Raw genomic sequence first — 25700 nt, 5'->3', positions numbered from 1 at the left:
AGTTTCAATTGCTCCGGATATCGGAAGCTTAATATGTTTATCAGATATAATCAAAGTAGCAATTAAACATACAAAATAAGTCATTCGAAACAAAGAAAATTGAATAACGATATCGTCAGATTATTGCATTATGGAAGCCATTTTGTTCTACAAAAACCATGTGCATCGGGTAGAAAAAGAGAAAATCATAAATTTAATATAAGCATTTCAAACTTTGAATATGACGTGAACGTAAACATGATATTTACAAACAATCTAAAACATGCATTCAAAGTTAATAAGTTTTTAAACTAAACTTTATGATGGAAATAAACTCAAAACAAAATTTTAAAAACATAACCTGACTTTTAAAGGGAGATGAAAAGTATATTTATGTTTCTTCATATTTATTATTCTTTAGAATAGAATCTATGTCAATTATCTCTCAAAAGCTTCATGATATATATAGAGGATATTGAATGAGTGTAGTTAAATACTAAATTTATTGAACGAGTTGAATAAAATCATATTATGCGAGCCTCTGGCGAGCATAATATTGTTTTATTCAACGAGTTCAATAAATTTAGTATTGAATCTACACGAAAACAATATTCTATTTATCACATATATAAAATAAGAACAGTAAACTGTTAAAATGAGTTATTTTTCAATGACGCGCCTATAGTGTAACGCTAACATTAGCGCGCTTTAACGCTATGTTTCTATATAGCGCAAATGACGTCACGTCAAAGTGTTATTACACTAGTGTAATATCGTTTTTATTAAATGGCTTTATTACACTTTTGCGCCGCGGCTAATGTGATAAACATGTACATGTATGTGTAAATTACTTATTATATAGCAAGATGACGTGGCTGCAATTCTTGAATTGCTTGTCTTTTAACATTTACAATTTATTTTGGAGATTCTACATTCAAATACATAACAGTTACACTAATTTATGTATAATTATTACTTGCAATCTCGGGAGAGTATCCATACAGTTCGAGATATATGTATGCTATTAAACATGAATAAAAGTTTCTACCATACCATACACTGACATTGTAATACATGTACATTTACGTCAATTTGCAACGTCTTTTAGACACTTCGATAAACAAGAAACTATTAAAGCCATATGACACAAACCATTGGAACAAATAAAACAAAGGTTACTTTTAAAATATACATTCTAACATATCAAATGCTTCATATTTTAGTATATGATACGAAAGTAACAAATTTAAAGCCTTAACATTTTTTCATTTCATTTTTTTTTAATTTCTTTTTAGTTTGTATATAATTATCGTGTTATTTCAACAATTATACATTTAAAGATATACAATGTATTAATAATACATCTGTCACGGGGTGAAATATTTCTAGTGCTCAGGAAGTACAGAGACCAATTGTGGGCGTTCTTTCGATGATTATTTAATTCTGAATAAAACGGTCTAAAAAGATAACAAGGTAAATATATCCTATAAATACAATACATATAGAAACAAAATACAAACCGTTTTCAGTTTTAAGGTAATAGTGACCTTGACCTTTGACCTTGTGTAAAGATCGTTGTGACCCTGACCTTTGACCTTATGACCCTAAAAACAATAGGGGTCATGTATTGGACATGGCTGTTCATCCTAAAAAAATGTACAACTGTAGGTTGATTAATTCTTATGTTATTGAGAGGAAACTGTTTTTAGTTTTAAGGTAATAGTGACTTTGACCTTTTGACCCAAAAATCAGTAGGGGTCTTCTTGTCAATATGGACAATCATTCTATGAAGTTTCAATATTGTGGGCCAAATGGAACTCAAGTTATGCTCCGGAAACCAAATTGCTAACGGACGGACAGACAGACGGACGGACGCCAGGGGATATAACATAATATGTCCGAAATTCTTTCGGGCATATAAAAGAATGTTTATAAAAAGAATGTTCCTGGAAAGATAGCATATGATTTACAGTGTATCAACAAAGAAAGGTATGTGTTCTAAATGTTAAATGACAGATTAACAAAGTAAATTGAATAACATAAAATAGAAGTAAAAAAAGAATATACTAATTACAATTAAATAACGCCAGTTTCAACATTTTGAAATGTCTAGATAAGTTTAAAATTGTATTTACACGTATCTTCTAGCAACGATTCTGTTGTAATCATCATAAAAAAGTTCTTTTTTAATCATATCAATCACAAAAGCTGTTTATTGTATTTGTCGTATATGAACTTATGTTCTTGTGAAACATCCTCCTTATTTTGTACTGGCGAGAGCACAGCAGTAGAATTTAACATTATTCAATGCAGTGTCATCATCTTTACCTTGTGGCTCTTCTATTTTCGTTTTCATACCTAAATTAATGCATTTAAAAATAATGTTTACGTGTATAAGGTTGTAAAAGATATACAATACAATACAATGCAATACAATTCAATACAATACAATACAATAAAGCCCATCACTGACAGTATGTCTTTAATTTACTGATCATTTTATGGATTAAACTGATTTTTGTATTGATGGACCTTATAATTTTATAATTTTTGCTGAGAATCAATTTCGTATTATTGTGACAGACAGTCATACCATCTAGTCTCACACTGTTCTGATTTAGACTCTCAGTCTTTTACTGTCCTTATATGAGCCGCGACATGACAAAGCCAACATAATGGGTTTGAAACCAGAATGGATCCAGCGCAGTCTGATCAGGATCCATGCTTTTCGCTTACAAACCGTATAACAAGTAGAGAAAATGATAGCAAACAGCATAGATCCTTATCAGACTGCGCGGATGCGCAGGCTGGTCTGGATCCATGCCGGTCGCAAACCCATTATGTTGGATTTGTCATGGCGTGGCTCATATAACTTATGTTCGGGAACTTGGGTTATACTTCAAATATAAATCTAAACGAGTATGCGCCTTTAACTTTTATTTCCTTGATAAACGTCAATAAGTGTTGATAAGCGTTGATAAGCGTTGATAAGCGATTCTCTGAAATATTTATTTACAATTTGTACTTCGCAATAAATAATAAACATAAAAACATTCACATCATAAATAAATTATATATGAATTACACAATAAATCTAATTAGAATTTTGTACCTTTAAATTTAAATCTTACTGTAAATTATCTTTTAAAACAATTGCATTTTTTTGTTAAATTAAACATACCGATTTTGACTTGTCTCAATACATCAAGTTCCAGATTTAAAATGACGAGATTCTCAATAACAAAACAAAACAAAAAATGATGACGTCGACGTAAACATCTTACGTCGCGTAAAGTAGCGTAACATATTGACGCCATTAACAACGTTCACAAATCTGAAGTATTTAGAAATCAATACGTTTCTAACAACTTATTTGCTGTTATTTGTCATGACAGACTTTCTCACGCTGTATAGTTTTAAGCGACAGATTTCATACTTCACGATCTGTCTCATACTCGTAAGTTTTGTTAGGAGAAATGCAATACTATTACTATCTTTTTGCCTCGAGATACTGTGTCATTTTGTCACATTTTGACGATTGAAAATCCAATGTAACTCCAGTAAGGCTTCACATAATGCTTACATGTAATTAAAACGTAACAGTGGTTGGTCTTTATAAAACAAAAGAACTCTTTGAAAATTTACGAACCATTCGTACTTAATAGTTTTATATATAACTTTACTTAACATACTTTCGAATGACCGCCTGTGTTTTTTTTTTAAATACATTACGGTTTCATTAATACATTGACAAAAAGATCCAACTGTACAAACCACATATAGCCGATCCATGCGGGCAACTTTCACTCTCCTCCCAATATTTACCCCAAGGCTCCCCATAACCAGGAAATATCTTTAGCTGTATCTCCTTGGTGGTTTTCATTAAATCTTGACAAATAAAGGTGGCAAACGATGCGCCAATATGATTGATATCATGCTGTAAGTAGTAAAAGAGATCAAAATGATATATATACTAGTATAGAGATATAGATATAAGAATATTTAATTTTAAGGTCTATGTGTTCAGAGTATAAAATGTGACGAAATAATTCAATTAACTTAAAACACTATCTGCACATAATCTGCGAAATGCGGCAATTGAAATTTCTTACAGTATCCTGTCTTTAACATAAACACAGGGTTTTGAGCCATATATGGATATCAAAATTGAGCATCGGTAAAAAATATATGTGAATTTACGCTGATCCAGATATGCGCTATAACAACAAATGTGACGGAGATAATAAGTCAATCACAGTTTTTAAACTATTATATCCAACTCAATTTTTTTAAGAAAATAAAAATCTGATTCTATCCTTCTGACTTGTATATCTACCTATTTTGTATTGAATTCTAAGGCAGTCTTTGTCGAGATATTCTTTCCGTTGTGTGTTCTTGTATGCCCAAAACATGCAATACGTATGTAGAAAATTTCGCCAATGGACTCAAAATACAGAGTTTTCACAAAATCTTACCACCGAACAATGTTAAGCATTTAAACAAAGTCATCTTGAAACATTTATTGAGATTTGGCTCAAAATAAAGGAATTGCTGTTTATGGTCAATATTTTCCAGTTAAGCTTCATATGTGCTGAAGAGATCAATAGGTGATATAGAAAATCATGTACAATACTACTGATCACTTGAATATAATAATTGAATACCCAATCTTAAGAAACATTTAAGGTTTCGTATACAGCTTTGGCTGAAAGTGCATTAGTCAGTGTTTTTGGTAATTTAATATCACTACGTAAATAGGCTAACTATCTGAAGCTAGCAATCTAAATACTAAAATACCGAGTATATAAAATATCTGACATAGAAAGAATACTACTCGTATGATAAATAATTTCTCTAAAATAAAGTAACATGGACAAGCCAAAATCTAATGTATTAAACAGCTGACAAGTAAAATTGACCACATCTTTGTAAAGCTACATATCATATAATGTTGCCAAAGATTATTTAAATTACTTTAAGATCCACAAAAGTATCTTATAGATTATCACTCACAGGAGCAAGTATTTTCATATTGATTGTCATGCAGTGAATTATAAGTAAATATCTTCATAAAAACTGTCCTCAAAAGAAATATTCTACTCTCCCTCCGGTCGAATAAACAACGCAAAAACAAATCATTATTTGTATGACTATGGTAAACAAATAATCATAAACTTAAATGTATTTATAATTTTGGCAGCATCTGTCATTGTAACATAATCATAAAGGTTAATAATCAATTAATCAAGTACCGAAAAGCACCTTAAAGACATACTATTATTTAATGGTTTGGTTTGATACGGGCAACGCTTTCTTTTACTTGGGGGCCATACGCCACTTGTCGTGGAATGGTAGAAGGTGTCATATTGAAGGTTATATGATAACCGCCGTATGAACACACCTGCGGATGTTTGTAAATTCAAAAAATTCTCCCATTTTCGTGTTTAGATGTTGAATTCTTCTTAAGCCGGTGCTAGGGGACGTGAACGTTATCTTGCACATTACGATACCATTCATGAACATGTTCATTCAAATCAAGACTGCAATAGTTTCAATTTCGTCGTTTTGGGCGTTTTTTTTGTTGTTATTTTTTTTGCATTCCGTTTGTCTCTAATTTGTTAGAGAATGATACACAAAATAATAAAACATTGATTGCTTTATGGAAGTTATCCATTATTATATTGTTTACTTTTATATCATACAACAGTTTCAATAAGGAGTTGTTTGGATGTTAAGCATTGTTTGGTGGTATTATTTTGTGAAAATATTTTGGGCACACAAGAACCTATTACGTAAAGAATATCTCGACGAAAACTGCATAAAAATCCGGAACAAAATGGGTAAATAAAGAGAAAAGTCAGACATTTCGATTTACTTAAAAAAAAAGGCTTTGAATTTTAAATAATCTTTTAAAAAGTTAAGATTGACCTTATTTCTCCTTCATATTTGGTGTTATAGCGCACATCTGGATCAGCGGAAATTTAGATATACTTTTTTACCGATTCTCAATTTTGAGATGCATACGAGGTTCCACCCCGGTGATAAATAAGCTATAAGGCTTAAACTTCATTTTGTGCTAACTTTGTTGAAATAGTGTTTAATTTAGCATCAAACTATACAAATAAAGCATCATTTTCCCAATTGTAGAAATATTTCAAATATATCAAGTAGTAAATCACATAAGCTTCGATTTGAATAACAATCCTTTAGTATTCTGCTTCGCTGTGTTTTGAGATACAGTGTCTTGAAATGAAATGAATATGCTAAATAATGCTATATGTACAAAGTTATTTTTATAGAAATGAGTTTTTTAGCTCTTATACCATTTGAAGACGAAATCGAGTTAGGAAAGTGGCAGTTTGTCCAGATTTAGGACACAATTTATCTGTTCTGTAGGAGCCCCATTGGCTCTCCCACGACGTAATTGTCCTTCCGGTGAGGTTTCCTAACCTGTCGGCACAGATCAATCTTATAGCATTAAGTCCGGTGTCATCTGCACTGCCTTGATATGGTTCGATCTGCAAAAAATGAACAATAAATAGCATGACTACACTTGTATCACATATTGTGTACTCGTAATTTCACGTGGTCAAAACAAAGTAACAAAAGTTTTCAAAAAATTCGGACTGTTGCACGGGAGCGTCAAATCGTTTTTATTGGTATCGATACGAAAAAAAAAATAATAACAAAACAAAAAGGGTACTGTAAAATGAAAAATCGCAGAATGACTTAAAATCGTATCAAAATTAACAGTCTCTGAATCCCACTAAATCTGACTATATTAACCTGTTCTACATTTTGTCTTCCTAAGGGCTTGCTCGAGTTCCAAAAAATTGCAAGGGGGTTTGATCGTTCTCTCACAGCCTGTTCAATCCGACACGTGTGATGTTTAGATCTGGTTACTTGGGGTGCAGGAGTTCTTCAATTCCTCAAGCTTTAATGAGAAACTACGTCATAGCCATGAGACAGGTGTTTACACCTTGTTAAAGCCATGGGAGGACACACAAAGTATTAAAACCTGTTAACATACAGAATAAGAAGAATTCAGAGACCATTCATTCTGTTTCGATATTAACAGCTATTCTGTGATTTTTCATTTTGCAGTAGCATATTTGTTTTGTTATTTTTATCTATTTTTCAATCGATTCTATATGTTTCTGTGAGCATCACAGTTAAGGAAGACCACACGGTGGTTCTATATACTAAATATCAGCATCTGAGGTAAGGTGTCTCTGGGGAAAGTTTTTAAGATTTCAATTTAGCTCGAACTTCATTACATTCATTTGTATGTAAAACAGTTTAAAAGTCTAATGTAGGGTCTCGACAATATTCTACCTAACAACCTGTTAATTTAATTTAATGCATTGCAATAGGTAATCATTTTGTCAATCATTTGAATTATTACAAGTTAATGTAAAGACTTCATTATTCATATCATAAATGGCGGAGAAAGGAAACAGAAGTAAATGTCACAAGAAGAAAAGGAGTCTCCTTTTTATGTAACTAACTATGCATAAATGCCTGTCTCTTGTCCTTGGACACTATCTACAATGTCGTCCGGAAATGTGGCATAACCGTTTATTAACAACTAGATCGTTTCTAGAATGTTTCATCGCTAAAAGGAACTCCGCTGAGGTAAAACATAAAATTCTAGTTTCTTATATAGATTAGCTGGGACACTTACAGCAATAAAATATGCAAAAGATAATTAAGAAATACGCTAAGAAATAAATTGAAAATCGTGTGTTTTTTGCTATTCTAAGCACGATTTGAGAGGAACGCTTTTTAATTTTGGGTCATTGTTCACGATTAAAATAACTATTTTGGAAAAACGGAGTAAGCGAATGATCTGAAATTTTGCATATAAGTTATTAGTGTCTAGACTATCATCAAATTGAATATTAATCTCGAAAATTAATTTTAGTCCAGTCATGGCAAAAACTTAAGCTAAGTCCCTTTAATAAAGTTGTTGTTATTATTATAAGTTGTTTATCTAGTTACACAATCACTCATAATATACCTTGCTCATTTACGCTTTTATTTCTGCGACTTACTTTTAGATTATAACCTATGGCATATTGTCTGTCTGGGCAGAATTCATCCTCTCCCCATTTACCTTGATACCCGCCATGTACTCTCAGTGTCTTTGTCACGTTCCATATCACTGTCAATGATTTGTTAGAAGAAAGTAATTACATTTTTAAAAAATTGTTCAAAGCCTAACAATCTTAAGTACATGGTACTTCGCATGTTACAGTATGTGTTCTCATAGTAAAACGTAGGTTTTACAAACTGTCTAGACTTCACTTAGGCAATATGTACGATGGATGTAATAAATCAGTTCATGGAATGAGCTGCGCCCCGACAAAACCAACATAATGGGTTTGCGACCAGCATGGATCCAAACCAGCCTGCGCATCCGCGCAATTTGATCAGGATCCATGTTGTTCGCTTACAAACCCTATAACAAGTATAGAAACTGATAGCGAACAGCATGGATCCTGATCAGACTGCGCGGATGCGCAGGCTGGCCTGGATCTATGCTGGTCGCAAACCCATTATGTTGGTTTTGTCGTGGCACGGCTCAAATATTAACGACACGTGAAGTAAAATTGGTAACTGCTAGAAAAACGATCTGCCAGTCCTGGTAAATGTGGAATCGCTTAGATTCACCAAACTGATTTGGTTTGTTTGGGTTTTACGTCACAAAGACATAGCATAGGTCATACGACTTAAAGTGCCCTTCCGTGCATTATTTCAGGCACGAACGGCCATCTGAGAAGAATCGCCGACGTTCCGAAAGCTAGCTGGATAGCTTCCTCACATGAAAGAATTCAAAGTCCCTGTCGGGGTTCGCACCCACAACAGTAAGGGGCAAATGATTTGAAGTCAACGACCTTAACCACTCGGCTACGGATGCCCCTAGGAATAAAATAAGCACAGTTATGTCAAACAAGGAATGCATAAACTTCTGGTGAGAAGTTTTATAACTGAACGCAAGGTTAAGATCAGTCATTAAGCCTACTGTTTGCCGAAAAAAACTTTTTAAAATGAGCACATCAAAATAATTGTGACAAGAATTTGTAACAGAGTTGCCAACGTCCCCCGCCTCAAGGAAGTTTTAAATGAAGCATAAAATTGTGCTATTTCAAAAGCTTGAGGTATGGATTTCAGGACTTTCAGTCCAAAATTTTGATCAATGCTAGATCTGCAAATGCAACAATAAATTTATTAAAGAAATACTAGTAAAATGAAACAGGGAATTTAAAATTCTATCATGTTAACCTTTGACCTCTAAGTGTGACATTGACCTTGAGGTAGAGGTACAGGTGTTGTGCATGACATATCATCTTATTAATATTACTATTTGTGCAAAGTATTTTCAAAATCCCTTGAATTATGTTGAAGTTATAGATCGGACACAAAATATACCCTATAACAGACTATGTCAATGTTTGACCTCTAAGTGTGACTTTGGAGGTAGGGACCCATGTTTGCGCCTGACATATCATCTTATTATTGTGATTATTTGTGCCAAGTATTTTTAAAATCCCCGGTTATGGACTGGACACAAAATATACCCTATAACAGACTATGTAAATCTTTGACCTCTACGTGTGACCTTGACCTTGGAGGGAGGAACACATGTGTTACGCATGACATATCATCTTATCATTGTGACTATTTGTGCCAAGTATTTTCAAAATCCCTTGACTCTATGAAGAAGTAAAAGACGGGGCACAAAATAAACCATATAACAGACGCTGTTAACCTTTGACCTCTAAGTGTAACCTTGACCTTGGAGATAGGGGTGCAGGTGTTGTACCTGACATATTGTCTTATTATTGTGACTATCTGTGCCTAGTTATTACAAAATCCTGAAGAAGTACAAATATACCCTAAAACAGACTCTGTTAACTTTTGACCTCTAAGTGTGACCTTGAACTTGGAGGTAGGGATGCAGGTGTTGAGCATGACACATTGTCTTATTATAGTGACTATTTGTGGAAAGTATTTGCAAAATCCTTTGATCTATAAAAAATTATGGACCGGACACAAAATATACCATGTAATAGACTATGTTAATATTTTACCTTCAAGTACGACCTTGACCGTGGAGGTAGGTGACCGGTTGTTACGCATGACACATCGTCTCATTATTGTGAACAATTGTAGCAAGTATTTACAAAATCCCTTCAAAGATAAGAAAGTTATGGACTGGACACGACATATACCATCAAATAGACAATGTTGACCTTGAATGAGCAAGTGCGACCTTGACCCTGAAGATAGGGGTCTTGTTGTTGCGCATGGCACATGGTCTTATTATAACAAACATTTGTGCCAAGTTATTTCAGATCCCTTTGATAAATTAAAAAGTTATAGACCGGACACAAAATATACCCTGTAATTGACTATGTTAATCTTTGACCTCAAAGTGTGACCTTGGCCTTGGGGGTAGGTGACCGGTTGTTGCGCATGACACATTGTCTGATTATTGTGAACATTTGTGGCAAGTATTTACAAAATCCCTTCAAAGATAAGAAGTTATGGACCAGAAACGACATATACCATCAAATAGACAATGTTGACCTTGAATGAGCAAGTGCAACCTTGACCTTGGAGTTAGGGGTCTGGTTGTTGCGCATTACACATCGTCTTATTATAACAAACATTTGTGCCAAGTTATTTCAGATTTTTTCATAAATGACAAAGTTATGGACCGGACACGAAACTGTGACGGACGGACAGACGGAGCCTATTACTATATCCCCCTTTTTTCTTCGAAAAGGCGGGGGACAATAAAATAAGATACTCATTTTATAAGCAATTTACCTGCTTTATCATATGGATCAGGAACTGAAAGCTCTGGATTGTTTTCTGCTCTGTGTCGTCTGTAATCCTCCTTATACTTAATGATGTTAAACCGAATTGTTTCATAATCAATTCCAAGTGAAGCAACATATTCTGGTACAAACAGATCCTCAATATTTTTTAAGATAAATTTAGAAGGAACAGGGTTATTTTTCACCTCAGAGGCCCAAGTTAGTGCGTCTCCATTTGAAGGCGGGGCTGCTCCAACAGTTTTGGTGTGGGTTTTTACTCTCTCCGAGAACTCTTCTGCCGCTTGTCGCTGACTTGTTTCTAAACTATACCCAGCACCAATACTTAACTTACCAGTAAAAGATGCACGAGCACTAGCACTATATTGAGTCTCTTTAATAGAATGGTAGTCGCTTAAAGACATTTCATACTCATTTGAAAACCTGGAACCAAACGTGACCTCTGATAAAAAATGTGTACCGAACCTATCCATAAACTCAATGTATGTTGTATTAGAGTCAGATGCATCTAGTTTGCTCAGCCAAATAAGGAAATCATCATCAAATGATGGTGGCATTTGTTTGCGCAGCTTAACAAAGTAATAGTCACAAGTAGCCGAAGATATTATGTAAACGGACTTCTTCCTCTCCAATGTAGAGGTCATTTTTCTATATCCAATACTTGAAGAAAACGCAAAAGCCTTAAAACCTACACTAACTTCTGCCATTGCCGATAAAACATCTTGTAATTCGTTCTTAGTTTCCAGCACCGTTGAGGAAAACGAGGTAACACATGAGACACTAGCAACTGCGATGTATCCATTAGGTAAAGCAAATCTACAGTCTGCCGTTTGCTGCATATTAGAAAAGTCAGATTTGAAAATAGGATGAGTAAACCCTGGGTCACGTGAATCTGCCAGAGGAAAGCCCCGATAAATATCATATCCAAAGAAGGCATAATCAATGTTAGGGAACGACACTTTTGCCTCTATACCAGTGCAATCTCTTATCTTATGACCAATCATTATTCCTGAAAAACGATTGTTAGTACATATATATGTAAAATATTTTATGGATCATAAACGCTAAATCACAAAATTTACTGACGCGTGTTATTCGATGTTTATACCATCTTTAGCTGATAAAGGAGCATATAATGTTGGTAAATTCAGTAAGTACCCAGGAACTTGAAATTCTATCAATATTAATGATAATATCCAAAATATACCCCCTATACAGTATAAATAAACACAAGGAATGAAACGCCTTTTCCCCACCCCAACATAATTTACGCCGAACAATTCAACGAAACAACGGATCAAAATAATCTATCGGGCTATTTCGATAAACAATAAATAAATGCATCAAATACCACCGATTTAAACACTGCCTTGATCTAAGACCACGACCAAGATTTGTCGATTGCTACAGGCAAGACTTCGATCACTACTTTAACGACGACAAGTCGTTTACTACTACGACGAAGTATTCAAGACATATAGTATAACCAATACAGCTACATCTTACAGGGCGACTACAGGTACAACGAATAAAATATATCGAGTACGGTGACGACTTTTAAAGCTACGACCACGATGATCTTATGACTAAGACAATGACTACTTCGATAAACGACCATAAAGTACTACAATGTCAAGTGCTGTTATGATGCCAACACTTTCAGCTTCGGCGACGATAACCATTACTACGACATCTATAACTACAAATTAGTGAATACGACGATCACTGCACCGGCGACTACGAGAACGATCACACTGCTTCATCGACATCGAATATGACTGCTATACATTTGTTTTACAACTATGAATAGTACTTATACGAATACTGATTCGACATCATCTACGACCAAGATTACTACCATAATTGCTTTCAAGACGAAATTTTCGACGTCGTCCACTTCGACTACGGTAACTTCAACTAAAACTGCGACAAGTTCGGAAAAAACTACACGTACAACGATGACAACGACTTACACTGAGTGACGATTATTATTACAACCATGACTATACCTACAGCTTCGACAATAACGACTACGACGACACAAATACATTTTCGAAATTGGATGCACATTTCCAACGTTTACAGCTTACGTAAGCTGTAGTCGTCGTCAATTAACGAATAACTAACAAGAGGAGCGCTGGCATAGTGGTTTATTATAAGGTGTCTGCCTCGCAACGCTCGAGCCCTACTAAAGTCACAATAATGTTTTCTCATATGACATTAGTATTGGTTAGTTACAGGAAGTGGACTCAAAAGTGATTTATATAAAATTCTGGAAACAAAGTGATCCCTCGGAAGCATTTATCACAACAAAATAACATAAGAATTGCAGACTCGATTTGATTGAGTCTGTACAAGAGGGATAATGAATAAGTGTAACATCCCTCACGCCCCCTAGCACCGGCTTGAGTGGTACTCAATTCTCAACACATTATAGTGTTGGCATCAATGATCCCGAAGGACCAGAAAATATAACAACACTAATATATAAGTTATATAAAAATATATAACACTATATAAGTTGCAAAAGCTTGTTTTATAATCGAGCTAAAATAAATATGTTTAAAATAACTAACAAATATAGATCTTCGTAAGCTGTATGTACGTTTTCAACTAGCGTATGCAGCTCAAAATGACCACAAATTGAAATATGTCATTCTTGATAGATCAATGTACATGTATATTTAAGAACACTTAACATGTACTAATCTCATGATAACATGATATACCTGGCTAATACCATGACACACGTAAAAGACATATAGATTTAAAAGCAGAAGTTTACCAGTTACCTTAAGGCATTTACTGATCGAGTGATTATGATCATTCCGGTCGTTCATGTGCTCCAAATATTTCGGAAACAAATTTTCGGAAAATCGAAAATATTGAAATAGGTTTGAATGAATTTACATCTGTATTCCTCGCGCTACAATAATGAATGTTTCTCCTAACCTACTTGCTATAAGTCATTTAAAAAGAAATTGCTTTACATGTTTTTAAAGTAAATTTATGTATACATTTTATTTATCATTTATCGGTTTCACAATTAAATTTAATTTGGAGTTAATATGACTCCAAAATTAAACTGTTCACGTAAATGGCTGACAGAACAGAATGCTCTGTGAAACATCTGTTATTTCAGGACACATTTAAATAAGTTTGTTTTCATAGTCAATTTTTTTTTATATTAAAAGTGGAAAAACTAATAAAATCACTTACATATGGTGGCTGATTTGTGCCATTCGTGTTTTCGCCCCTCGACCCAGCCAAGCGAAAAGTCGAGAATTAACAAGTTAAAATGGCGGGAGCGCGGAGCGAAAACACGCTAATTAGCGAGGGCGCTGGACGAAGTTTAATAAATAAAACTTGGTCCCTTTTTTATTAAAATTCGCCCGCGAACCTGCTTATTAGCGTGGTTTCGTCCCACAACCCCTTAAATCCCACTGGGCGAAGATTTATTTATTTAACTTTGCCCAACGCCCTCGCTAATTAGCGTGTGTTCGCTGCGCGCCCCGCCATTTTAACTTGTCAATTTTCGTTTTTTTCGCTTGGCGGGGTCGCGGGGCGAAAACACGAATGGCACAAATCAGCCACCATACTTACATTTAATAAGCAGCAAATACATTTTTACTGATACATCAAAATTCAATGATTGCTCAGTTATGTATATACGGTAATCTTGAACTTCACCTTAAATATTTCATGATTGCAGATTGAAAATAAGTCAGTACTCAGTATTTAAGCAGAACCCAGTTAACACTTTTAGAACTTCGTTAATATGTAGCATCTTAACGCACTTTGGGGTTCATTTCTGGATTTTGACCCCAAAATGCGTTTGAACCCAAAGTGCGCTGTGAAGTTGACGCACTTTGGGGTCGGATCCTGAAGTGCGTTTGACCCAAAAGTGCGGTGTTACATACCCTCGAGCTAGATATATCGGTTATATTGTTAAACGGGGTTATATATAAACTACGAAGAGCGGCTATTTGATGTTTTATTTACTGTAGTTTATTCTGTGACAAATTTTGTAATAGAACACCGATATCAAAATCTAAAATGAGGATGATTTGTGATGTAAATATCGGATGCAAATAATATAGAGTGCATAGCATTACAAGTAAATTTTAACATTAAAGTAGGTCTTACCTTGTTTGAGGAAAAACTTTTGCACATCTGACATATTGTCCATTTCGGTTTCCCCTTCATCTGGATCGGTAAGATAAGCAGCGATTGGAACGTCATTTGCAGAATCATTTTGCGAACTAGGAGAACTTCAAAAATAAATAAATTTTTTTTTCAGAAAACAGCCAATCGTTTTTGTAAAACATGCATGCTTAGTAGATAAAAGCAAATGGTAAACATTCCCGAGTCTTAGAAACGTAATTGCGATTGACTGTATCACTAAGGGGTTGATCAAAGCTTGGTTGAATTCTATATTAGTTTCAACATATTTATCTTAGCTCTGTTGCGGAACAGATTCCTGATTGATTATACTAATTTATATGAGGAATACACGAGTAGGTTTCGAACCCATGACCCCTGGATTGAGAAGCAAACACCACTTAACCACTAGGCCGCCACTCTCCTTTTTTGATATTTCAGTATTGTTATGGTATAAGGTGTAGAGCCAGCTCATTCTAGTGAGGAACCAATACAAAGAAGAACATAGAAAAACAACCATTATTGTTTTCGGTTTCACTTTCCGTAATGTTGGTTTTTCTGTTTAAGTATATATGTGTTACTCACCAGAGTGACAGGCTTTTACCCTTTATCCGAAATGCTTAAAAAGTTATGGAAGAAAATATAATATTGTTATTTGTTCCAAGCAGATTAACAATGTCACGTGCTATATGCACCGCGAATATATCGATAACCAACCATGTGAACTCGTGGATTTTATTGGACATCAATTGGATCTGGCATTCTCTTGGTTTACTTACCTTAATGACTCCACCTTGTATGTAACATAGCATAGAAGACCCAGCTGAACTAGCACAAACAAGGTGTAAACAAATAAAACTGGCCTGCGTCTCAAAATTTCAACCTTGAAAATCGTTTTTCTAGGCTTTCTTTCCTGTAACAAAGATTCGATAGAGATGTTGTTTTTTTAAGTAAAACTTATATAAACCAATGTATTAAAGTATATAATCTTGGCAAGTGTATTTGAATTGGCAATGCCAATAGAAATGAAAAAAACCGAAGCGTCATTTCTAAATGATTTTAAAGCGATTGTTAATGTTGAGTTCATAAAAAAAAATATGTTCTGGATATCTTCCAATGACTTCCTGTGTCAGTACGTGAGAAGGGGTTCCAATAAGCTCTTGTATTACAACATAAACCAATATCTTTCGTTTCTTTGTAGATTATTATACCTTCCTGTTTGTATCCTCAAAGGATGCGATGCAATTCTAAGTTTAACAAAATAAGTGTGTACTTTTAGATTTGCCATACATATTCAAAACAGAGTTTCATACCATTATTGCTTAAAATATATATCATTTCTCAGGACAAGACTATTCATACATGGTTAACATCATACATGAATATGGCTGAATGGTCTTCATTGTTGATCTTATACAACGCATAACATATACTTGGTTGATGTCAACGGGTGAATAAAAATATGCAGCTTTACCGGGACTCGAATAAAGCACCGCGGCTCTTAAGACTGTCTGACATGCATCTTCTCTCCAAAATACTAAACAGTTCTAAATACCGTAAAAAGGCGTTACATTAAACGTTATATACATGTAATTCTTGCATCTCAGACAGGATTATCTACCGTTTACACCGGTGCTAGAAAACTCTGTCTAACACCCCTATGTAAGACAAGTTGCGTGCTTTAAATAACGTCATTGCCGCGCGCCTTTTATGAATGAATTGCGTTCTTAGGGTGACGTCATTTTACCGTTATGAATGAAGTTGTAAGTTCATACGCTACGTATATGTTAGTGTTCATCCGTGCTGTTCTACAGAAATTAGAAACTTAGACGGGAGCGTTAGCGACAGGAGAATGTTTCTAATTTCTGTAAAACAGCTACGGATAAACACTAACATATTTAGTGTCAAGCTTTATTTGGCCCTTAATTGCGTCACTACGCGGTTTTATGAAACACTATGAAAAATAGAAGGCGACTTTGAACGGATTTCAATATATTATCGCATGGTTTGGAACTTTTCCTTTGTTCTTACTAACCCATTATACTCAGTACACTTCAATGAGCATTTGAAAACTGTATTGATATATAACAGTACAGTTTTTTAATTGATTCATGTAGGAAAAAAACTCGACTGTTATATATCGGCACCTTGTTTTTCGCACCTTGTATATATCAATGCATTTTTTTTCATAGAGGCTCCAATGGGGCAGTGGTAACGCCCATTCCCAGTAGCCAAAAAAATAAAAGAATGGAATCAATAAAATAAAATAAATATATAAATACCTTGAAAATATAAACAAAGATCATTAATGAAATGAAACTTACTCTCATTAAATCAAACGGTACATCTACTGAACGAATTATTTCCACTGAAAAAAAGCCCTTTAATCTTGACAGTTTACAATCCGCCTTTAACATAACTTGAAAAAAAACTGCCTTATCATAAATAACTGTAATGTAGCTAACGATTTATTTATTTATTTGTTTCTATTGCAAAAAAAGAAAACATGTCATTGCGATAAAACAGTTATAGTACATGTAGTATATGAAACGAGTTAGTTACGGTGGTATAACACTGGCTGGGGCGACATCTCGGGATGTTTCTGGAAAAAAATGGTCTCGGCCTAACGGCCATTTTTTAGCAGAAACACCCCTTGATGTCACCCCAGCCAGTGTTATATCCTCGTATCTAATTCGTTTTATGTACTATAACTATTACGTATCGACCTTTTTCTTTTATGTATATGTTAGTGTTCATCCGTGCTGTTCTACAGAAATAAGAAACTTCGACGGGAGCGATAGCGACCGGAGAATGTTTCTAATTTCTGTAGAACATATTTAGTGTCAAACTTTATTTGGCCTCATTAATATTCACTTTATTACGTCACTACCAGTCCGCTTTATTAAACAATTACCTGAATGGTGGGTTTAAATTTGACCTTATAAATATGCATGAGTTACGTCACTTTGCGCGCGAAGACCCATGTACCCCTTGTGTTTCAGTTGGCGGCATATGGCTCATAGCTCGGTATTGAAACATTTATTTAGGGAAAACATTTTTGATGAGTTGGATAATTGTTACCTGATATGATTTATACACTTTGATGAGTTGGACAACTGATACTCAGTAGATTCTAGCTAATATTTTATATGATTTATACATATATACACTAAATGTCATGTGTTAACACGAGGTCACGTAATATAGTTTCCAAAAACATAATGTCTAATTTCACTTTCTGTCTACCGAAAAATAGTATATACACACATGACTTTCCTTCTAGCTACGAATTAATTAAGAACTTTTTCTACATTGGTAATAAAAATATCAATTGACATTTTGTATTTACACATGCAGGATCTTTTTTCGCCAAGACGTGCATTTAAATCTGAACTGCATGTACGGTATATCCTTTTTTTTCAATGAATGCAAAATCAATGTAGGTTGACCTTTTGATGTCATTTTTACTTAATTAATATTCAAAAGCGGCACACGAAAGCGCATGTGCAAATTATGTAAATGACTATTTTTACAAACGCGATTCTATGAAGCACTATGAAAAATAGAAGGCGACTATGAACAGAATTTGATATAGTATCGACTTTTGTTCTTCTATGAAAATTAACACTCAATATTTTGAAGAAATACTGCATTCAAATAAAGTTGGACACTAAGTCGCTATCGTTCCCGTCGAAGTTTCTAATTTATGTAGAACAGTACGGATGAACACTAACATATACAAAAAGTGCGTAAGAGAATATCAGTTTTCATAATTTCTTTTCCGAACATAATTGACATGAAATATGCAAGAAAAAGAATCAAACATCGGCTATTGGTACAGACGGGAATATCTAGCTCTCGGGTAACTGTTTAGCGGAAACTCGGCAGAGCCTCATTACCGCCGTAAACAGTCACCCTCGAGCTAGATATTCCGGTCTGAAACCGGCAGTCGGTGAAAGATTCTTAGACAGTTAGACAGGCCCCCAAAAAGAGACATAAGAGCACCAGTTGCTTAGTATTTGCCCTACCTAAACATACATTGAGAATGGTTAAAGATATACTATGCTCATCCTTGAGTAAAATATTTTTATAACAGAAATTTATTGAAATCTATAAAATTCTTACTGAAAATGTCTAATTTGAAAAAAGAATGAATAAATTGTGTATTGGAAGCTGCGCTCCCTGTGACAGGTCAAGTAAAGTTGGTTCTTTCTTACGAAAAACTGCCAGTTCTTTAATCACATGTCCATGTTTTCATAATCTGACCACCTATAAGGCGTAGAATTAAAAAAACATATCTACTTTGTGTGAAGTCAAAACATGACTTATTCATACTTTCAAAAAGACTGAGTAGGATTTATCAATATTTCTAATATCGAATTTAAGTATAGCATATCTTTTGTATAAACTGTCCTCGATAGTGTTTATTTAACCAACTATTTAAACCGTAATATTTCGCTACGCCACAAAATGTGGCACTTGCCATACTATGGTGGCTGATTTGTTTCATTCGTGTTTTCGCCCCGCGGTCCTGCCATGCGAAAAGTCCTCGCTTATTGACATTACGCCAGAGAAGAGATTGCTCCGCCCACTGATTAACCTGGCACGGACTTTAAAAGACGGTACTGATGTTTACGCGAAATTGTTATGCCACTACAGTAAAATGCTGATACACTTATTGAATAGTTCAATTATTATGCTATTTAAAAAAAAGTTTTAAAAAACTGCATTCATGCATTTATAATGCATAAAATGTTTGGCAAATATCTTGTTATTTCTCGTAAGATATCACTGACAAAATGTCATTTTAATTTACAAATTCAAAGATAGGTTATATATTGTAGAAAATTGTTACAATCTTTCAATTATGAAATTGAAATAGCGGAACATATAAATAGTAAAATTATGTATATATCAATGAAACATTAACTTTTACAAATATTTTTTAAGGTTTATGTGCGAAATCACTTAAAAGATGTACTATGTTCAAATTTGATATTAGCAAATATTGGTAATTACTACACGGTGTCTTCGTACATATAAAATAAACAAAGTACACTTCTGTTTCACTATCAGATACACCTCCAATGTCAGCCACGATGAGTACACTTGATGAAACTTCTCTTTTCGCCGCTTTTTGTCAAGTCATTATACATAAGACAGAAGTTATAATACATAAGTCATTAGTCATAAGACAAAAGTCCTAGACAAAATGTCACTTATGGGCTTCCGTACATTTGTAATATAACATTTAATAATCATTTCATTTGTACAATTTATTACTGATTTGTAGCATAAAAAATCACTTCGTTAATGATTAAGATAACACTGAAGTAAGAACAAATGCTATCTAAAACAATCATACCAAACATGGTCTGGGTCAGACGGTTACGCGTTTGTATCAATATGCAATAAATCTTTGGCACTAAAGGCTTTCTATACATGCTTTGTCCATACCATTTTTGACTATTATTAAACAGAAACAGTTCGGCAGAACTACTGTGATTGCTTTGGATTTAATCACATGAATGTTACCAATAACATGTATCTCACTTGTTAGCATAAAATCTTACTCACTTACGGATGCTATGGGAGAATAAATATGGAATATAGGGCTGGGAATCAAAACTGCGTCGTATCCTACAAAATGTTAACAAACGCCGCCATCTTGGAACGAAAAACGTATGTTTTTGTTTATAACTATTTTTGTTGGTAATGACTGAAAACCAGATATATGTATTAACACGCTATACTATGTTCCGCTTCGTTCGGTATATGTTGCTTGCACAACTATTTGTAAAACAAAAGTTATAGCGAACTTGCAACTCGAAGCGGAGCAGAAATTTTGTGAAAATGTGTGGATACGACGCAGTTCATATTGCTTTATCTATCGTTTTTTTCTTCAAATATATTTTATACTCACTTCAGAGTTTTCCATTAACTTCGAAATATTATTTTGCATCATTTACTAAAATTTCATTAAAAAGAGATGTTTAATTTTTAAGAACATAATGATTTTTACGAAATGATACGACGCAGTTGAAAATAAAATATGATATGACACAGTTGTATTTTGGCATTCTTTTCAACAGGGGTAATTTTGGCAATATATGTCTATTTCATGGAATAATCACTTGCGCTAGATAAAAAAAAAACAGATAATTTGCGGTGTATAGCGATATTCTGTTGCTTTTGATTATTTAGAATACATTGTGTCATGTCCAATATAACATTTAATTTGAAAGTTTACATTGCGGTAGCTACTTTACAATTAAAGATGAACATGTTACTTAATTTATCATAATTTTTTGAAATAATTTCTTATATTTTCCTGTATGTTCAATATTATCCATATTTCTTTTGCAAAAATATAGAAGTCTATGAACCTGAATTTAATTTGGCTAGCTACGCTCTAAGTAATCTGTGGTTCTGCAGGTTGTTGGTAATGACTGTTTTTTAGGTTTGTTTTCAAACTTTAACTCTACACATTAGCTTTACTGGGGGCAAAGACCTCAGGTGCGCCTTAATTTGTGCATTATTTCAAGCAAAATGTTGCACTTGCAGAGAACCATCGACATTTCGAAACTACGTGTAGCTTGATAGGTTTCCACACGAAAAAATCAAAAGGCCCTGGTGGTTTTCGAATTCATAGCAGTTCAGTTCAAGTGATTTGAATTCAGTAAACATAAACAGCTCGGCTTCGGTCGAACACCTGTCTGATTTTTTTTTCAACAATTTGTTAACGTCAGCTATACAAATAAGCAGTTTTAGTTGTTTTTTTTTATATTAACTTCTGGTGTGAAGTTTTAAGATTATAAATATTTGAATTAATTATAAAGACAATAAAATTTAACTTTCTTATTGAAATGAAATATTTCCTTAATCCCTAAGATTATTTTTACTTTGCTATTTCGGTGCGAATATAGCAGAGAAATTTTCTATGTAAACAGGTATTCCTCTTTGAAGTCATATTCTGAATAAAATTTGTTGAATTTTTCAGGCAATTCATTTTCAAATAAAAATCACACTTAAGTTTGAAGGTATGTTTAGATGCCATGTCAAATTCGATGCGATAATCTGACCTAAATTTGGTGTGTACTTTTCTCCGGTCCGGTCGCTTCCGGTCTCTCCAGGTATATTTTGATCGGAATTGTCGAGAGACCAGTGAATAGTATCATATTTAGTGGCCTGGTCAGTGCCGGTGTCGAGTAATATGTGTTGATATAAGATATTTGTTTCGTATATAATGTATTTCGTTTCAAATTAATTGTTTTTTTTTAATTATGTATTTTTTGTTATTATATGATTTAATCAAAGATATAAATGTAAAAGTGTATTAATGTATTAACTACGGAGAATGACATTATTTTATGTGAGAATAAAATGTTATAAAAGAAACAAAAAATATGTAGAATTTGAAATGTGTATGATTTTGATGCTCCTGTTTGTTTGGGTTTTTTTGTTGTATTGTTGTTGTTGTATTGCATAAATATTTCCTTATATGAAAAATACATTATCATTATCACGTCACATTGTGATTTTGTTACATTTTGAAAATGATGTATTATGTTATATTATATGCATATATTTTATGTATTTCCTTATTTATAATTGCTTTTTGTGCATAATTTTGATGTTTATAAGTTCTGTGTTGTTGTGTAATTGTCAATGAAATTGTGGTAAATTTATGAATGATTGACCATATTTCATGCCGATTTTGCCAAAAAATATGCAACAGTCATCTTTTTTTAAATAATAACATTTTGATTTTATGTTACTTTTTTATGCTCATCAATATAATCTCGTGATAATCAATGGCATAGGGCATATACAATCATTTATAATCTATTTGGGTAACGCATGATCAACACCACACTTGTTTATTTTAATTTTATTTTATTATGTAATCGTTATTGGCGAAGTCCCCATCATTACACAGTAAATATCTTAAGATATCATTCTGTTCAAACTTAGTTAAGATATGCCACTGATTAAATTACCATGTTGATCATTTTGAGCATAATTGTTTTATCATACAGTAATTGTAATATCGGTTTTAATTTGTCTTTTTCTTCATCTTTTATGAAGAATGTTTTCTTTTTTTTTGTGTTTAATGTGCTATTTTAATACTGAGTTATTACAATATTTTTTTTATATTACATGTATATAAATTTTAAAAATTCAATTGTCATATTGACCGACGATTATGATTCTAATAATTACTGTAAACAAAGTCAGTAAATTATGATCAATATTTCCATATATTATATTCAATTTTCTTAGACCATTTCTTTTTACTTCAAAAATCAGTTGAAAGATTCATTAAATCCAATTCAATTTGTAACTTAGAATCTCTTTACTAAACGCTTATAAATTAAATTAAATGTTTCAAAGTTGATTTTGTCATATTAATACCATAAAAATGTACCTTTTTATGCATTTATTGTATGTAATTTTTGGTTTATCAGATGTAAATAAAATGAAAAGTGCTTTTGTTATTTTTGGAATTGAAAGTTTTTGTATAATAATAATTAGATCTATAAAAAACAAATAAATTTGAGAGATGATCTCTGTTAATTCATTATTGTAACCAAACTAAGTGAAAACATTCAATTTTGGAAAAAAAACTTATTTTTTGTTACGATTTCAAATAAAATATCTACTTCAAAAGCGGGAGAGACTAAACAATAAACGTGTGATACTATTCGCTGGTCTCTAGTAAATTCCGGTCAAAATAGACCGGGAGAGACCGGGATTAACCTACAGGAGACCACCCCCTAAATTTTCTGAAAACTTCTTCAATACTTTTGAAACGTCCTGTCGTGCATACATCTGTATCAAATTAATCGATGCAAAGCGAAAAGTACCTTTGCAAAACGGACACCTTCTTTACAAAAAAATGTGTAGTTTTATCATTTGTAACTCGACTTTGAAAATTTAAAGTTTATTAATGGAGAAGAATGATACTTTAGTGCAAAAACGTATACCTGTTCTCATCGGCGATAAAGAAATGCAATACGACAAAATTGGCGGTAAAGTTCCGCGGCGCTGAACATAAAATGACTGAACGGAACGCATACCCTACTTGTAAAAATATATTGGAGCTTAACCATTTATGATATAATTTCAAAAATGTAATGTTCAGTTTCAAATAATAAAGGTAGGCATGCAATTTGTGCATACTTCTCTTCAGATAGCAAGAGACTTTTACAAAATTTGTAATTCTTTATTATTTTTTTTTCAAAAAAACAAAGGTCATTCCTGATTGATACAGGGTCTAGGAGAGATTACCCTGGAATATTAAATTTTGTATCAAAATTCTGTAAATGAAAAAAGTAACCACCCAATTTCGAATCTCGGGAACAAGTTTATAAGCATGTTAGGCGACTCTAGAACACGTTGTCATATGGGTGTGCGATCACGTGTTTCAATGTATAGTGCATTTGATACAGCTTTTCGGAATTTGTAGATGTTTATGACAGGAAATAACAATGCGACCGAAAAATGAAGCCTTAATAGAAATTTTATTACATTTTCCATTTTTATGGAACCAATGAGTGACCTCTGCTTTTGACTTAATTTGTAAACGAGAAATGTTGTTGGACGTTATTAGCATAACTAGCACAAAATTTAATAGCTGAACCAATATGCAGCCAAAAAATAAAAATACAACTGCGTCATATTATTTCGTAAAAATCATTATTGTCTTGGAAAATAAACATATCTTTTTATGAAATTTAAGTTAATGATGCAAAATCATATTTTCAAGTTTATGATGAACTCTGAAACGAGTACACAATTGATTTGAAGAAAAAAACGATTAATAAGGCAATGTGATCTGCGTCGTATCCACACATTTTCACAAAACATTTTTTCCGCTTCGAGTTGCAAGTTCGCTATAACTTTTGTTTTACAAAATTAGTTGTGCAAGCAACATATACCGAACGAAGCGGAAAATAGTGAAGCGTGTTAATACATATATCTGTTTTTCAGTCATTTCCAACAAAAATAGTTATAACCAAAAAAAACATAGTTACGTTTTACGTTCCAAGATGACGGTGTCTGTTTACATTTTGTAAGATACGACGCAGTTTTGATTCCCAGCCCTGGGATGCTTTGGGAGAATAAATAGGGAATATAATAAGAATAGTGTATATAACTTGCCTAGATATACCAATTTTCATTTGAGAAATTTATTGGTGAAACCATTTTACACATTTTATACAATGATAAATTGATAATTGCGCGGACACTCAGTTTATTTTTAGGTATGAATGTTGAAAATCCGAAACTGAAACTGTCTAAATAGTTAAATCCAGACACGTTTGAATAGTCAACCACTAAAGTAGATTGTTTACCATTATGAATGATCTTACTTATATTACGTAAACAAAAGAACTATCACTCATGATTTACTCATTTCTGATCCTTCATCGACTTTGATTTCTTCATCGACTTTGAAAATAAGATAATCATATTATATAATTTATAAGACCGATTGGATTAATAATAACATTCCTTTTTATTCATAATGTTGTTTGTATTATATCGATTTTATTAAAACTGTCTAAAACTTGGTTATAAAATCAATCATCAAAATAAAACATATTATAATTAGTAATTACCGGCTGATCCGTTTCAAACTCCATTGTTCCCTTACACTATCCACCCTTGAATTTTTGAAGCGCTTCCTACAAGAAATGCATATACAATGTG

General features: G+C 33.2%; 1 protein-coding gene across 1 annotated transcript; it reads right to left on the bottom strand.

Annotated features, from left to right (window-relative positions):
• Positions 1 to 375: 375 nt before the first annotated feature.
• Positions 376 to 25700, bottom strand: LOC132715553 (uncharacterized). Its single transcript, XM_060698564.1, has 8 exons — positions 25610 to 25700; positions 15764 to 15897; positions 14970 to 15094; positions 10816 to 11832; positions 8034 to 8143; positions 6303 to 6497; positions 3754 to 3916; positions 376 to 2337 (listed from the first exon to the last, which is right to left on the bottom strand). Exons 1-8 carry the CDS (start codon positions 25631 to 25633, stop codon positions 2240 to 2242), a joined length of 1866 nt encoding a protein of 621 aa, XP_060554547.1. The 5' UTR covers positions 25634 to 25700; the 3' UTR covers positions 376 to 2239.

This window comes from Ruditapes philippinarum, unplaced genomic scaffold (assembly GCF_026571515.1).
Source record: "Ruditapes philippinarum isolate M1 unplaced genomic scaffold, ASM2657151v2 ctg1898_1_1_1_1, whole genome shotgun sequence".
Classification (NCBI taxonomy): Eukaryota; Metazoa; Mollusca; class Bivalvia; order Venerida; family Veneridae; genus Ruditapes; species Ruditapes philippinarum.
This window is presented reverse-complemented; position numbering and strand designations above follow the sequence as displayed.

Bases quoted from the DNA above. Each gene is read 5' to 3' on its own strand.
- LOC132715553 (XM_060698564.1), bottom strand. From the start codon at position 25,633: ATGGAGTTTGAAACGGATCAGCCG. The intron at 3,917-6,302 runs GTATAAGAGCTA...TACTACTTACAG, and splicing joins CTCGATTTCGTCTTCAAATG to CATGATATCAATCATATTGG. The intron at 2,338-3,753 runs GTTTGTACAGTT...GCATTAATTTAG, and splicing joins GCATGGATCGGCTATATGTG to GTATGAAAACGAAAATAGAA.